At 53.9% G+C, this 14816-nt stretch overlaps 1 protein-coding gene across 1 annotated transcript in view; it reads right to left on the reverse strand.

The window, feature by feature from the left end:
• CTCF (CCCTC-binding factor) overlaps positions 1-14816 on the reverse strand; it is a 115428-nt gene that overhangs the window by 19820 nt on the left and 80792 nt on the right. The window contains exon 8 of the mRNA XM_075325890.1: positions 5185-5367. Within this exon, the coding sequence (XP_075182005.1) occupies positions 5185-5367 (183 nt within the window). The remainder of the gene's footprint in view (positions 1-5184; positions 5368-14816) is intronic.

The following is a 14816-nucleotide window of genomic DNA, read 5'->3' on the forward strand; positions in this document are numbered from 1 at the left end:
AGAAAACGCTGATGCTCTGGCGCAATCGGCACGTGGAGATAAGCATCTTTGATGTCTATTGATGCTAGGAAATCTCCTTGAGACATTGAGGCTATGACGGAGCGGAGAGATTCCATCCGGAACCTCCTGGTTTTTACGTGTTTGTTGAGCAACTTTAGATCCAGGACGGGTCGAAACGACCCGTCCTTCTTTGGCACCACAAACAGATTGGAGTAAAAACCGTGACCTTGTTCCTGAAGAGGAACAGAAGTCACCACTCCTTCCGCCCTTAGAGCGGCCACCGCTTGCAGCAGAGCATCGGCTCGGTCGGGCGGTGGGGAAGTTCTGAAGAAACGAGTTGGAGGACGAGAGCTGAACTCTATCCTGTACCCGTGAGACAGAATGTCCCTCACCCAACGGTCCTTGACCTGTGACAGCCAGAATGATAGAATGAGAGCGGTCCCAGGATCAGAATCCTGATCAGTTACATCCGCCTCATCACCCATAGATTCGTCCCGCTGGGATCCTGACCAGTGAGACGAAGTTGAGGGCTGCTCATAGCGAGCCCGCTTAGGTTGTCTGGGACTGTCGTCCGAGTCAGAGTCGTCACCCTGGGGTGCATGTGACACTCCCGGAGCTTGGAAGTGTTCCAGCTGAGGGGGACCAGGGAGCAATGATGCAACCGTGTCCATGGTCTGAGTTACTGGTCTAGACTGCAATGTTTCAAGAATCTTTGACATAGTCGTAGACAATCTGTCAGCAAAAGCTGCAAACTCCGTTCCTGTCACCTGGACAGCATTTACAGGTGTTACACCCTGGGTCACATCCAGCAGAGGCCCCGGCTGTGCAAGTGCCACAGGGGCCGAGCACTGCACACAATGGGGGTCAGTGGAACCTGCCGGTAGAGCAGCCCCACATGCGGTACAGGCAGCATATAATATCTGTGCCTTGGCACCCTTGCGTTTTGCGGACGACATGCTGTTGCCTCCTTGTAATCTAGGAGGGTATATAGCCGAGAATCACCAGCGACCGTACAGTGCAAAGTATTTGGAAAAAACAAAATACTAAGTACACAAAACGGCACAAGTGGGGGTGAGCCCTGAGGGCTGCTTACCGCCCGCTGAACAGCGGGTATGAGGCCGTAGAATCCCGTGTCTGGGTCTCCCCGTCTCCCCTCTGCAGCTCAGCGTGCAGTCAGGAATGGCTGCCGGCGTTCAGTGAAGAGGGGCGGACCGTGGGCGTGCCACAAACAAAAGTGCGGGAAACTGCGTCCCCCTGTGCCTAGTGTGAGGGCTGGAGTATGTAAAAAAGACTCCAGCCCTCAGCGCTGATGCTCTGTACAGCGTCCCGCCCTCCTCCTGACTGGCAGGTGCGGAGGCGGGAACGAACGAACTAGGCCGCAAAAAGCCGGGGACTGTAGTAATAAGCGCGGCCGTGATATATGCACGGCCAGCGCGGTCCCCGGCGCACCACAAGTCCCAGCCGCGTCGCAGTCCCAGCGGCCGGCGCGACCGTTCGCCCTCAGTCTACTCACTCAGCCAAGCTGAAGTGAGGAAATGGCACAAGCGCAGCAGCGCTGATGTCCCCGGCGCACTAACACACCCAGCAATGCTGCGGTGTGCGCGCGATATGCACGGGGACACAGTACCTTGACGAAGCAGGGCCCTGTCCCTGACGATACTCAGCTCCATATCCAGCGGCTTCTCCAGGGGCTGCGGATGGAGCAAGGTCTCAGTGCCTGGAGACCGGTAAAATCCCACTTCATCCAGAGCCCTAATGGGGATGGAGAAGGAATCAGCATGTGGGCTGCAGCCTCCGTACCCGCAATGGGTACCTCAACCTTAACAAACACCGCCGACAGAAAGTGGGGTGAGAAGGGAGCATGCTGGGGACCCTGTATGGGTCCTCTTTTCTTCCATCCGACATAGTCAGCAGCTGCTGCTGACTAAACAGTGGAGCTATGCGTGCGTGTCTGACCTCCTTCGCACAAAGCAAAAAACTGAGGACCCGTGCTCCCACGGGGGGGTGTATAGCCAGAAGGGGAGGGGCCTTACACTTTTAAGTGTAGTACTTTGTGCGGCCTCCGGAGGCAGTAGCTATACACCCAATTGTCTGGGTCTCCCAATTAGGAGCGAAAAAGAAATGGCAAACTGGTTAAGCACTTTTTGGAAGCAGAATCTGCCTTCCATTCCCTTAACCACAAGGCTCTGCGTAAACCACGGAGTTGGCGGACGCCACTGCCGTACGGCTCGTAGAGTCCAGAACCGCATTAATCGCGTAAGACGCAAATGCAGACATTTGAGAGGTTAAGGATGCCACCTGCGGAACAGATGTACGAGTGACCGTGTCAATCTGTGTAAGACCAGCTGAAATAGCTTGGAGTGCCCATACGGCTGCGAATGCAGGAGCAAACGACGCGCCGATAGCTTCATAGATGGATTTCAACCAGAGCTCCATCTGTCTGTCAGTGGCATCTTTAAGTGCCGCCCCATCCTCCACTGCAACTATGGATCTAGCCGCAAGCCTGGAGATTGGAGGATCCACCTTGGGACACTGGGTCCAGCCTTTGACCACGTCAGGGGGAAAGGGATAACGTGTATCCTTAAGCCGCTTGGAGAAACGCTTATCAGGATAAGCGTGGTGTTTCTGGACTGACTCTCTAAAGTCAGAGTGGTCCAGAAAAGTACTTAATTTACGCTTGGGATACCTGAAATGGAATTTCTCCTGCTGTGAAGCTGACTCCTCCACTGGAGGAGCTGGGGGAGAAATATCCAACATTCTATTGATGGACGCGATAAGATCATTCACTATGGCGTCACCATCAGGTGTATCCAGATTGAGAGCGGTCTCAGGATCAGAATCCTGATCAGCTACCTCCGCCTCATCACACAGAGAGTCCTCCTGCTGGGACCCTGACCAGTGTGATGAAGTAGAGGGCCGCTCATAGCGAGCTCGCTTAGGCTGTCTGGGACTGTCGTCCGTGTCAGAGCCGTCACACTGGGATGCATGGGACACCCCCGGAGCCCGGAGCTGTTCCAACTGAGGGGGACCAGGGAGCAGTGGTTCAACCGTGCCCATGGTCTGAGTTACTGGTCTAGACTGCAAAGTTTCTAGAATTTTAGTCATAGTCACAGACAATCTATCAGCAAAAACTGCAAACTCTGTCCCAGTCACCTGGACAGTATTCACAGGTGGTTCTCCCTGGGTCACCTCTAGCAGAGGCCCCGGCCGAGCAAGTGCCACAGGGGCCGAGCACTGCACACAATGGGGGTCAGTGGAACCTGCCGGTAGAATAGCCTCACATGCGGTACAAGCAGCATAGAAAGCCTGTGCCTTGGCACCCTTGCTTTTTGCGGACGACATGCTGTTGTCTCCTCTGAGCAATCTAGGATGTATAGCCAAGAATCACCAGCGACCGTACAGTGCAATGTATAGCATGCAAGCATAAAAATACAATTGTACACTTCGGCACTAGCGGGGTCAGCACCGGAGGTGCCGCTTACCGCCCGCTCAAAAGCGGGTGTGTGGTCGCCAGAATCCCGTGCCTGGGTCTCCCAGAACTTGTCTCCCCTCTCCAGCTCAGACTGCACACAGGAATGGCTGCCGGCGTTCTGTGAAGAGGGGCGGACCGTGGGCGTGCCTCAGACAAAGTGCGGGAAACTGGCGTCCCACTGTGCCCAGTGTGAGGGCTGGAGTATGTAAAGTAGACTCCAGCCCTCGGCACTGACGTTCTGTACAGCGTCCCGCCCTTCCCCTGACTGGCAGGCCTGGGGGCGGGAACGAAACGAAACTAGGCCGCAAAAGCCGGGGACTCTAGTAATAAGCGCGGCCGTCAAATATGCACGGCCAGCGCGGAAGTCCCCGGCGCACCACAAGTCCCAGCCGCGCCGCAGTGTAAAACTGTCAGCAGCGGCCGGCGCGGCAGTTCCCAATACAATAACTCCCTCAGCAAGCTGTAGGTAGTGTGGCACAAGCGCGCAGCGCTGTTGTCCCCGACGCACTAACACACCCAGCCATGCTGCAGTGTGTCTGCGCGCGGTCTGTACGGGGACACGGAGTACCTTGACGTAGCAGGGCCCTGTCCCTGACGATACTCCGCTCCATATCCAGCAGATTCCCCAGGGGTTGTGGATGGAGCACGGTCTCAGTGCCTGGAGACCGGTGAAATCCCACTTCACCCAGAGCCCTAAAGGGGATGGGGAAGGATGCAGCATGTGGGCTCCAGCCTCCGTACCCGCAATGGGCACCTCAACCTTAACAAACACCGCCGACAAAAGTGGGGTGAGAAGGGAGCATGCTGGGGACCCTAGTATGGGTCCTCTTTTCTTCCATCCGACATAGTCAGCAGCTGCTGCTGACTAAACAGTGGAGCTATGCGTGGATGTCTGACCTCCTTCGCACAAAGCTTGAAAACTGAGGAGCCCGTGATCCCACAGGGGGTGTATAGGCAGAAGGGGAGGGGCTTTACACTTTTAAGTGTAATACTTTGTGTGGCCTCCGGAGGCAGTAGCTATACACCCAATTGTCTGGGTCTCCCAATTAGGAGCGACAAAGAAATGTGAACACAGAGGATTTAACTAGTCTCCTATGGAGGACACGTTTCCACATGGCACGGTGGCTCAGTGGTTAGCACTGTATGGTGGCTCAGTGGTTAGCACTGCAGTCTTGCAGCGCTGGGGTCCTGAGTTCAAATCACCAAAGACCACATCTGAAAGGAGTTTGTATGTTCTCCCCGTGTTTTCGTGGGTTTGCTCCGGATTCTCCGGTTTCCTCCAACACTCCAAAGGCATACAGAGATGGAATTTAGATTGTGAGCCCCAATGGGGACAGAGCTGCCAATGTATATAAAAGTGCTGAGAAATTAATAGAGCTATATAAAGCAATAAATATTTCCAAACACGTCTGGATCAAAGGGTCTGCGATGGCATGATGCAAGGAATGCTAGAGAAGAAAGTGTGTATTGTTTGTTACAAGGGAAATGATTTTGGTAGTGGTGGTTATGTAGAGTATACAATGAAGTCCACCTCAAAAGGCTGGCACACACACACACACACACACACACACACACACACACACACACACACACACTAGACCCTTTGCACGCAGCCTTGTAATTTCTGTAAATAATCTTTGTTAGTTGACATTTTTTTTCTATGGCTAATACAGCTTTATTTTCTCTTCCACAAAAAAAAGCAAACACCGTACCCTTCGTGTAAACGTTTTCCCACACTTGGAACAGACAAAAGCAGCGGGAACGAAGCTCGGATCGTGGTATCTCTTGAAATGCATGTCCAGGAGTTGCTTCTGACGGAACGTTTTGTCGCAATGGCTACAGGCGTAAGGCTTCTCGCCGGTGTGAGTACGTTTATGCATGATCATGTGACGTTCCTGAAGAAAACATAGTAAAAGACACAGACAAATTAGAGACAGTAGTTCCGCATATAAATCACTATTTATAAAAAGAAGGGAATTTTGTTACTTACCGTAAATTCCTTTTCTTCTAGCTCCTATTGGGAGACCCAGACGATTGACGATTGGGTGTATAGCTACTGCCTCCGGAGGCCACACAAAGCATTACACTAAAAAGTGTAAGGCCCCTCCCCTTCTGGCTATACACCCCCAGTGGGATCACTGGCTCACCAGTTTTAGTGCCAAAGCAAGAAGGAGGAAAGCCAATAACTGGTTTAAACAAATTCACTCCGAAGTAACATCGGAGAACTGAAAACCATTCAACATGAACAACATGTGGACCCGAAAAACCAACCCAAAAATCCCGAAGGACAACAGGGCGGGTGCTGGGTCTCCCAATAGGAGCTAGAAGAAAAGGAATTTACGGTAAGTAACAAAATTCCCTTCTTCTTCGGCGCTCCATTGGGAGACCCAGACGATTGGGACGTCCAAAAGCTGTCCCTGGGTGGGTAAAGAAATACCTCATGTTAGAGCTGCAAAGACAGCCCTCCCCTACGGGGAGGCAACTGCCGCCTGCAGGACTCTTCTACCTAGGCTGGCGTCCGCCGAAGCATAGGTATGCACCTGATAATGTTTGGTGACAGTGTGCAGACTCGACCAGGTAGCTGCCTGGCACACCTGTTGAGCCGTAGCCTGGTGTCGTAATGCCCAGGACGCACCCACGGCTCTGGTAGAATGGGCCTTCAGCCCTGATGGAACCGGAAGCACAGCAGAACGGTAGGCTTCAAGAATTGGTTCCTTGATCCATCGAGCCAGGGTGGCTTTGGAAGCCTGCGACCCTTTGCGCTGACCAGCGACAAGTATAAAGAGTGCATCCGAGCGGCGCAGGGGCGCCGTGCGGGAAAAGTAGATTCTGAGCTCTCTCATCAGATCTAACAAATGCAAATCCAATTCATATCGAAGAACTGGATGAGGACAAAAGGAAGGTAAGGAGATATCCTGACTGAGATGAAAGGGGGATACCACCTTAGGGAGAAACCCCGTAATCAGGCGCAGCACTACCTTGTCTTGGTGAAACACCAGGAAAGGAGCTTAGGATGACCGCGCTGCTAGCTCGGACACTCTCTGAAGAGACGTGACCGTTACTAAAAAAGCCACTTTCTGTGACAGTCGAGAAAGTGAAAAAAACATCCCTCAGAGGCCCCAAGGGCGGCTCCTGGAGAGCCATAAGTACCCTGTGCAGATCCCATGGGTCTAACGGCCTCTTGTACGGAGGGAGAATGCGACCAACCCCCTGCAGGAACGTGCGTACCTGAGGAAGTCGTACTATGCGATTCTGAAAGAATACAGACAGCGCTGGGACTCGTCCGTTAAGGGAGCCGAGCGACAAACCTTTTCCCAAACCAGATTGCAGGAAGGAAGGAAAGGTAGGCAATGCAAATGTCCAGGGAGACACTCCCTGAGCAGAGCGCTAAGAGAAGAATATCTTCCACGTCTTGTGGTAGATCGTGGCAGACGTCAGCTTCCTAGCCCGTCTCATGGTGGCAATGACGACTTGAGACAATCCTGAAGACGCTAGGATCCCGGGCTCGATGGCCACACAGTCATGATCAGGGTCGTAGAATTCAGTGGAAAAAACGGCCCTTGGGACAGTAAGTCTGGCCGGTCTGAGGGTGCCCACGGTTGGCCGACCGTGAGATGCCACAGATCCGGGAACCACGACCTCCTCGGTCAGTCTGGGACTACGAGGATGGCGCGGCGGCAAGCGGAGCTAAGCTTGCGTAGCACTCTGGGCAACAGTGCCAGAGGTGGAAACACATAGGGTAGCTGGAACCGCGACCAATCCTGAACTAAGGCGCCTGCCGCCAGAGCTCTTTGCTCGTGAGACCGCGCCGTGAAAATCGGGACCTTGTTGTTGTGTCGAGACGCCATTAGGTCGACGTCCGGCATCCCCCAGCGGCTACAGATTTCCTGACACCATTCTGGGTGCAGAGGCCATTCCCCTGCGTCCATACCCAGGCGACTGAGGAAGTCTGCTTCCCAATTTCCTACGCCCGGGATGTGAACTGCGGATATGGTGGATGCTCTGTCCCCCACCCACATCAGAATCCGCCGGATTGCCAGGTAGGCTTGGCGATGCGTGTTCCGCCTTGGTGGGCGATGTCTGCCACCGCTGTGGAATTGTCCGACTGAATTCGGATCTGTTTTCCTTCCAGCCACTGCTGGAAGGCTTGCAGGGCAAGATACAGTGCCCAGATTTCCAAAACATTGATCTGAAGGATGGACTCCATGACCGTCTGAGAAGGGAAACGTTCCTGTCTAGGGACGTCGACTCCCCAACCCATTGGCAAAGCATGTCCCATTGAAGTGGACGCAGATGAAACTGCGCGAAAGTGACTGCCTCTGCATGAGACGTCTTAAGGGGTGTGACTGGCCTTGAAGGAGAGACTGCACCCCCGTCTGTAGTGAACGCTGCTTGTCCAGCGGAAGGTTCACTACCGCTGAGAGAGTGTGAAACTCCATGCTCAGATATGTTGGCGATTGGGTCGGTGCCCGATGTAACCTTGAAAAGTTGATTTTCCACCCGAAACTCTGGAGAGTCTCCAGCGCCACGTTCAGGCTGCGTTGGCATGCCTCTTGAGAGGGTGCCTTGACAAGTGGATCGTCCCAGTAAGGATCACAGAGTGACCCTGAGAGTGCAGGACTGCTCCCACTGCTGCCCTGAACTTGGTGAAGAAGGGAATTTTGTTACTTACCGTAAATTCCTTTTCTTCTAGCTCTTATTGGGAGACCCAGACGATTGGGGTATAGCTGCTGCCCTCTGGAGGCCACACAAAGCACTACACTAAAAAGTGCAAGGCCCCTCCCCCTCTGGCTATACCCCCCCGTGGTATCACGGGTTCTCCAGTTTTAGTGCCAAAGCAAGAAGGAGGAAGCCAATAACTGGTTTAAACAAATTAACTCCGAATAACGTCGGAGAACTGAAAAACCGTTCAACATGAACAACATGTGTACCCGCAAACAACCAAGAAATCCCGAAGGACAACAGGGCGGGTGCTGGGTCTCCCAATAAGAGCTAGAAGAAAAGGAATTTACGGTAAGTAACAAAATTCCCTTCTTCTTCAGCGCTCTATTGGGAGACCCAGACGATTGGGACGTCCAAAAGCTGTCCCTGGGTGGGTAAAGAGATACCTCATGTTAGAGCTGCAAAACAGCCCTCCCCTACGGGGATGTCACTGCCGCCCGCAGGACTCTTCTACCTAAGCTGGCATCCGCCGAAGCATAGGTATGCACCTGAAAATGTTTGGTGAAAGTGTGCAGACTCGACCAGGTAGTTGCCTGGCACACCTGTTGAGCCGAAGCCTGGTGTCGTAGCGCCCAGGACGCACTCACGGCTCTGGTTGAATGGGCTTTCAGCCCTGAAAGAACCGGAAGCCCTGCAAAACGGTAGGCTTCCAGAATTGGTTCTTTGATCCATCGAGCCAGGGTGGCTTTAGAAGCCTGCAACCTCTTGCGCGTACCAGCGACAAGGGCATCGGAACGGCGTACGGGCGCCGTGCGTGAAATGTAGATTCTGAGTGCTCTCACCAGATCTAGCAAACGTAAATCATTCTCATACCGGTGAACCGGATGAGTGCAAAAGGACGGTAAGGAGATATCCTGATTAAGATGAAACGAGGATACGACCTTAGGGAGAAACTCCGGAATGATGCGCAGCACTACCTTGTCCTGGTGAAAACACCAGGAAGGGAGCCTTGGATGACAGAGCTGCCAGCTCAGACACTCGCCGAAGCGATGTGATCGCAACGAGAAACGCCACCTTCTGTGACAGGCGAGAAAAAGAAACTTCCTTCAGAGGCTCGAAAGGCGGCTTCTGGAGAGCAACTAGAACCCTGTTCAGATCCCATGGATCCAACGGCCCCTTGTACGGGGGTACGATATGACAAACCCCCTGCGGGAACGTGCGCACCTTAGAAAGATGTGCTAGACGCTTCTGAAAGAACACGGATAGTGCTGAGACTTGCCCTTTGAGGGAGTCTAGCGACAAGCCCTTTTCTAACTCCTATTGTAGGAAGGAAAGAAAGATAGGCAATGCAAATGGCCAGGGAGACACTCCCTGAGTAGAGCACCAGATTAAGAAAACCTTCCACGTTCTGTGGTAGATCTTAGCAGACGTGGGCTTCCTAGCCTGTCTCATGGTGGCAACGACCCCTTGGGATAATCCTGAAGACGCTAGGATCCAGGACACACAAGCCACACAGTCAGGTTCAGGGCCGCAGAATTCCGATGGAGAAAACGGCCCTTGAGACAGTAAGTCTGGTCGGTCTGGTAGTGACCCCGGTCGGCCGACCGTGAGATGCCACAGATCCGGGTACCACGATCTCCTCGGCCAGTCTGGTGCGACGAGTATGACGCGGCTGCAATCGGATCTGATTTTTGCGCAGTACTCTGGGCAAGAGTGCCAGAGGTGGAAACACATATGTGAGCCGGAACTGCGACCAATCTTGCACTAAGGCGTCTGCCGCCAGAGCTCTGTGATCGCGCGATCGTGCCATAAATGCCGGGACCTTGTTGGTGTGCCGAGACGCCATTAGGTCGACGTCCGGCCCCCCCCCAGCGGCAACAGATTTCCTGAAACACGTCCGGGTGAAGGGACCATTCCCCCGCGTCCATGCCCTGGCGACTGAGGAAGCCTGCTTCCCAGTTTTCTACGCCCGGGATGTGAACTGCGGATATGGTGGATGCTGTGTCCTCCACCCACATGAGGATTCGCCGGACTTCCTGGAAGGCTGCTGACTGCGTGTCCCTCCTTGGTGGTTGATGTATGCCACCGCTGTGGAGATGTCCGACTGGATTCGGATCTGCTCCCTTCTAGCCACTTTTGGAAAGTTAATAGGGTAAGATACCCTGCCCCGATTTCCAGCACATCGAACTGAAGGGTGGACTCCTGCTGAGTCCACGTCCCCTGAGCCATGTGGCGGAGACAAACTGCTCCCCACCCTGACAGACTCGTATCTGTCGTGACCACTGCCCAGGATGGGGGCTATGGCAATGAGGTGGGAATAAGCCACTATTGCAGAGAGTCCTCGGCCGTCAGGGAAAGGGAGACTTCCCGTCCAGGGAGGTTGACTGCCCATCCCATTTGCGGAGAATGTCCGATTGCCGTTGGCGCAGATGAAACTGCGCAAAGAGAACTGCCTCGATGGCTGCCACCATCTTCCTTAGGAAGTGCATGAGGCGCCTTAAGGGGTGCGACTGGCCTTGAAGGAGAGACTGCACCTCTGTCCACAGTGAACGCTGCTGGTTCAGCGGAAGCTTCACTATGGCTGATAGAGTATGAAACTCCATGCCGAGATACGTTAGTGATTGAGTCGGAGACAGATTTGACCTTGCCAAATTGATGATCCACCCGAAAGTCTGGAGAGTCTCCAGCGTAACATTCAGGCTGCGTTGGCATGCCTCGAGGGAGGTTGCTTTGACGAGTAGATCGTCCAAGTACGGAATCACTCCGTGAGAGTGCAAGACTGCTACCACTGCTGCCATGACCTTGGTGCCCACCCGTGGGGCTGTCGCCAGACTGAATGGCAGAGCTACGAACAGAAGATGTTCGTCTCCTATCACAAAACGTAGAAAACGTTGGTGCTCCGTAGCAATTGGCACGTGGAGATAGGCATCTTTGATGTCTGTTGAGGCAAGGAAGTCTCCTCGAGACATTGAGGCAATGACGGATCGGAGGGATCCCATCCGGAACCGCCTGGCGTTCGCATGCTCGTTGAGCAGTTTCAGAACCAGAACAGGACGGAAGGAACCGTCCATTTTTGGAGCCACAAAGAGATTGGAGTACAAACCCTCGCCCTCGTTCCTGAGGGGGGACAGGGATCACCACTCCTTCTGCTCTTAGAGCGTCCACCGCCTGCAGCAGGGCATCTGCTCGGTGGAGAGGTGGGGCCGTTCTGAAGAATGGAGTCGGAGGACGAGAACAGAACACTGTCCTGTGCACGTGAGCACAATGTCCGTCACCCACCGGTCTGTGACCTGTGGCAGCTAAATGTCGCCAAAGGCGGGGGAGTCTGCCATCAACCGCGGATGCGGAGAGAGGGAGAGAGCTGAGAGTCATGAGGAGACCGCCTTGGTAGCGGTTCCTCCGGCTGCCTTCTTTGGGCGTGATTGAGCCCGGCCGGAATCTGAGCCCGTCTGAGGTTTTGTAGCCCTTTTGCACGAGGACAATTGGGACCTGCCCGAGCTTGGGAAGGACCGAAACCTCGACTGTACTTTTAGGACAGCATTAATAGGGTAAGTCGCAGTGCAGACATTGCGGCGCAAGAACCGCTGAAAAGGTTAGGTTGCCTATACGGCTGTGAATGCCGGAGCAACCGACACGCCGATAGCCTCCTAGACAGATTTCAACCAGAGTCCATCTGTCTGTGAATGGCATCTTTAAGTGAAGCCCCATCTCCAGTGCAACTATGGCTCTATATGCAAGCCTGGAGATTGGAGAATCCACCTTTGGACCCTGGGTCCAGCGCTGACCACGTCAGGGGAAAAAAGGGATAACGTGTATCCTAAAAACGTTTGGAGAAGACGCTTATCTGGTAAGCGTGGTGTTCCTGGACTGCTTCTCTGAAGTCAGCGTGGCCAGAAAAATACTCAATATCTGCGTGAGACACTGAAAAGGAACTTCTCCTGTTCGTCTCCTATCTCCACTGGGGGAGCTGAGGGAGGAAGATCCAACCTTCCATTGGTGGACGGTATAGGATCATTCCGTATGGCGTTACCACCCGGTGTATCCGGATTGAGAGCGATGTCAGTATCAAAGCCCTGAAGAGCTGCCTTTTGTTCAAGTAGATTGCCCATGGGTGCAAGTCTCTAAATTATGACTACTCCGTCCCTGTCCATGGACAGGGTTGACAGGAGGTTTCTTTGGCCACAACTAGTAGAGCCCCGGCAGACGAAGTGCTAGAGACCCCGGCAGACGACGTGCTACAGGGGAGCATGCACACAATGGGACGGTGTCATGAACAGCATCCCATGTAGTAAAAACAGCACTGAAAACTGTGTTGCCTTTTTGCCGCTGCCGACTAGCTATCTAGAAGTATATAGCCAAGATTGGTGACCGTACAGTGCAATGTATAGCATACAGGCATAAAGTACAAATGACCACTGCAGCACAAGCAATACAAGCAGCATAGAAGCCTGTGCCCTGGCACTCCTGCTCTTCTGCTGCTGTATACTAGTCATCTAGGGGAATATAGCCCAGAAGAGTGACCCTACAGTGCAATGTATAGCATACAAGCACAAGTACAAATGAACACTGCAGCACATGCAATACAAGCAGCATAGAAGCCTGTGCCCTGGCACCTCTGCTCTTCTGCTGCTGTAGACTGGTCATCTAGGGGAATATAGCCCAGAAGAGTGACCATACAGTGCAATGTATAGCATACAAGCACAAGTACAAATGCACACTGCAGCCCATGCAATACAAGCAGCATAGAAAAAAACCTGTGCCCCAGCACCCTTGGTTTTCTGCTGCTGTAGTCTAGCCATTCCAGGAGAATATAGCTAAGACTAGCGACTGTACAGTGCAATGTATAGCATATCAGCATAAACACAAATGAACACCTCAGTCGTGCAAAAGAAGCAGCCTAGAAAGCCTGTGCTTTAGCACACCTGCTTTCCTGCTGCTGATGAGTCGCTCCCCAAGCGGGCATATAGCGACCTATACAGTTAAAAACAACACATGTATACACTGCATATATATTGTGGTCAGCACTATGTGTGCCCTTACCGCCCGCCTATAAGCGGGTGTATGAACGCCACTGTCCTGCCTTGGTGTCCCGAGCTCTGTAATGGCTGCCGGCTTCTTCCCCAGCTCGTGTGAGTAGGGGCGGGCCGTGGGCGTGCCCCCAAGTCAGAGCGGGAATCCGGCGCCCGACAGTGTGCAGTGAGAGGGCTGGAGCATGTAAATAAGGCTCCAGCCCTCGGCGCTGCTGATTGCTCAGCGCCTGTCCCCTTCCCTGAGTGACAGGGAGGGGGCGGGAACGAAGCGGCACTAGGCCGCAGAAGCCGGGGACTGGAGTTATAAGCGCCGCCGCCGTAAAAGCGCGGTCGGCGCCCAGTCCCCGGCGAACAACAAGTCCCAGCCGCGCCGCCGCTCCCGGAGCGTCCGGCGCGGTAGTTCCCAAAACACAAAGTCACTCAGCAAAGCTGCAGTGACTGTAACCCATTACTGTCCCCGGCGCACTAGCACACCCAGCAAGTCTGGAGTGTGCTGTGCCTGTGTGTACGGGGACACAGAGTACCTGTAATGGTGCAGGGCCATGTCCCTGAACGGTACTCCAGCTCCGTATCCAGCAGGTTCAAATGGGTCTGTGGATGGAGCCCGGCATCAGAGCTTTGAGGCCGGCAGGATCCCACTTCCACAGAGCCCCTCAGGGGGATGTGGAAGGAAAACAGCATGTGGGCTCCAGCCTCCGTACCAGCAATAGGTACCTCAACCTTACAACACCATCCAGGGGTGAGAAGGGAGCATGCTGGGGACACTATATGTGTCCTCTTTTCTTCCATCCGAAATAGTCAGCAGCTACTGCTGACTAAAATCTGTGGAGCTATGCGTGGATGTCTGACCTCCTTCGCACACAAAGCTAAAACTGGAGAACCCGTGATACCACGGGGGGGTATAGCCAGAGGGGGAGGGGCCTTGCACTTTTTAGTGTAGTGCTTTGTGTGGCCTCCAGAGGGCAGCAGCTATACCCCAATCGTCTGGGTCTCCCAATAGAGCGCTGAAGAAAACCCGTAGGGCTGTCGCCAGACCGAAGGGCAGGGCTACGCACTGAAGATACTCGTCTTCAATAACGAAAACGTAGCACACGCTGGTGCTCTGGAGCAATCGGCACGTGGAGATAGGCATCCTGATGTCTATTGATGCTAGGAAATCTCCTTGCGACATTGAGGCAATGACGGAGCGGAGGGTTACATCCGGAACCGCCTGGCCTTCACGTGCTTGGTGAGCAGTGTTAGGTCCAGAACGGAACGGAAAGAGCCGCCCCTTTTTTGGCACCCCAATCAGATTGGAGGAAAAAACCGTGTCTTGTTCCTGAAGAGGAACAGGGATTACCACTTCTTCTGCCTGCAGAAGAGCGACGGCTCGGTGGGGGGAGGGGGGGAGAATGAAGAATCGCGTCGGAGGACGAGAACAGAGTTCTATCCTGTACACGTGAGACAAAATGTCTCTCACCCACCGGTCTGTGACCTGTGGCAGTTAAATGTCCCCAAGCGGGAGATTCTGCCCCCAACCGCGGATGCGGAAAGAGAGAGCTGACAGTCATGAGGAGACCGCCTTGGTAGCGGTTCCTCCTGCTGCCTTCCTTGGGCGTGATTGAGCCCGGCCGGAATCTGAGCCCCTCTGAGCCTTTTGAGCCCTTTTGGGC

This window comes from Anomaloglossus baeobatrachus, chromosome 10 (assembly GCF_048569485.1).
Source record: "Anomaloglossus baeobatrachus isolate aAnoBae1 chromosome 10, aAnoBae1.hap1, whole genome shotgun sequence".
Taxonomy (NCBI): Eukaryota; Metazoa; Chordata; class Amphibia; order Anura; family Aromobatidae; genus Anomaloglossus; species Anomaloglossus baeobatrachus.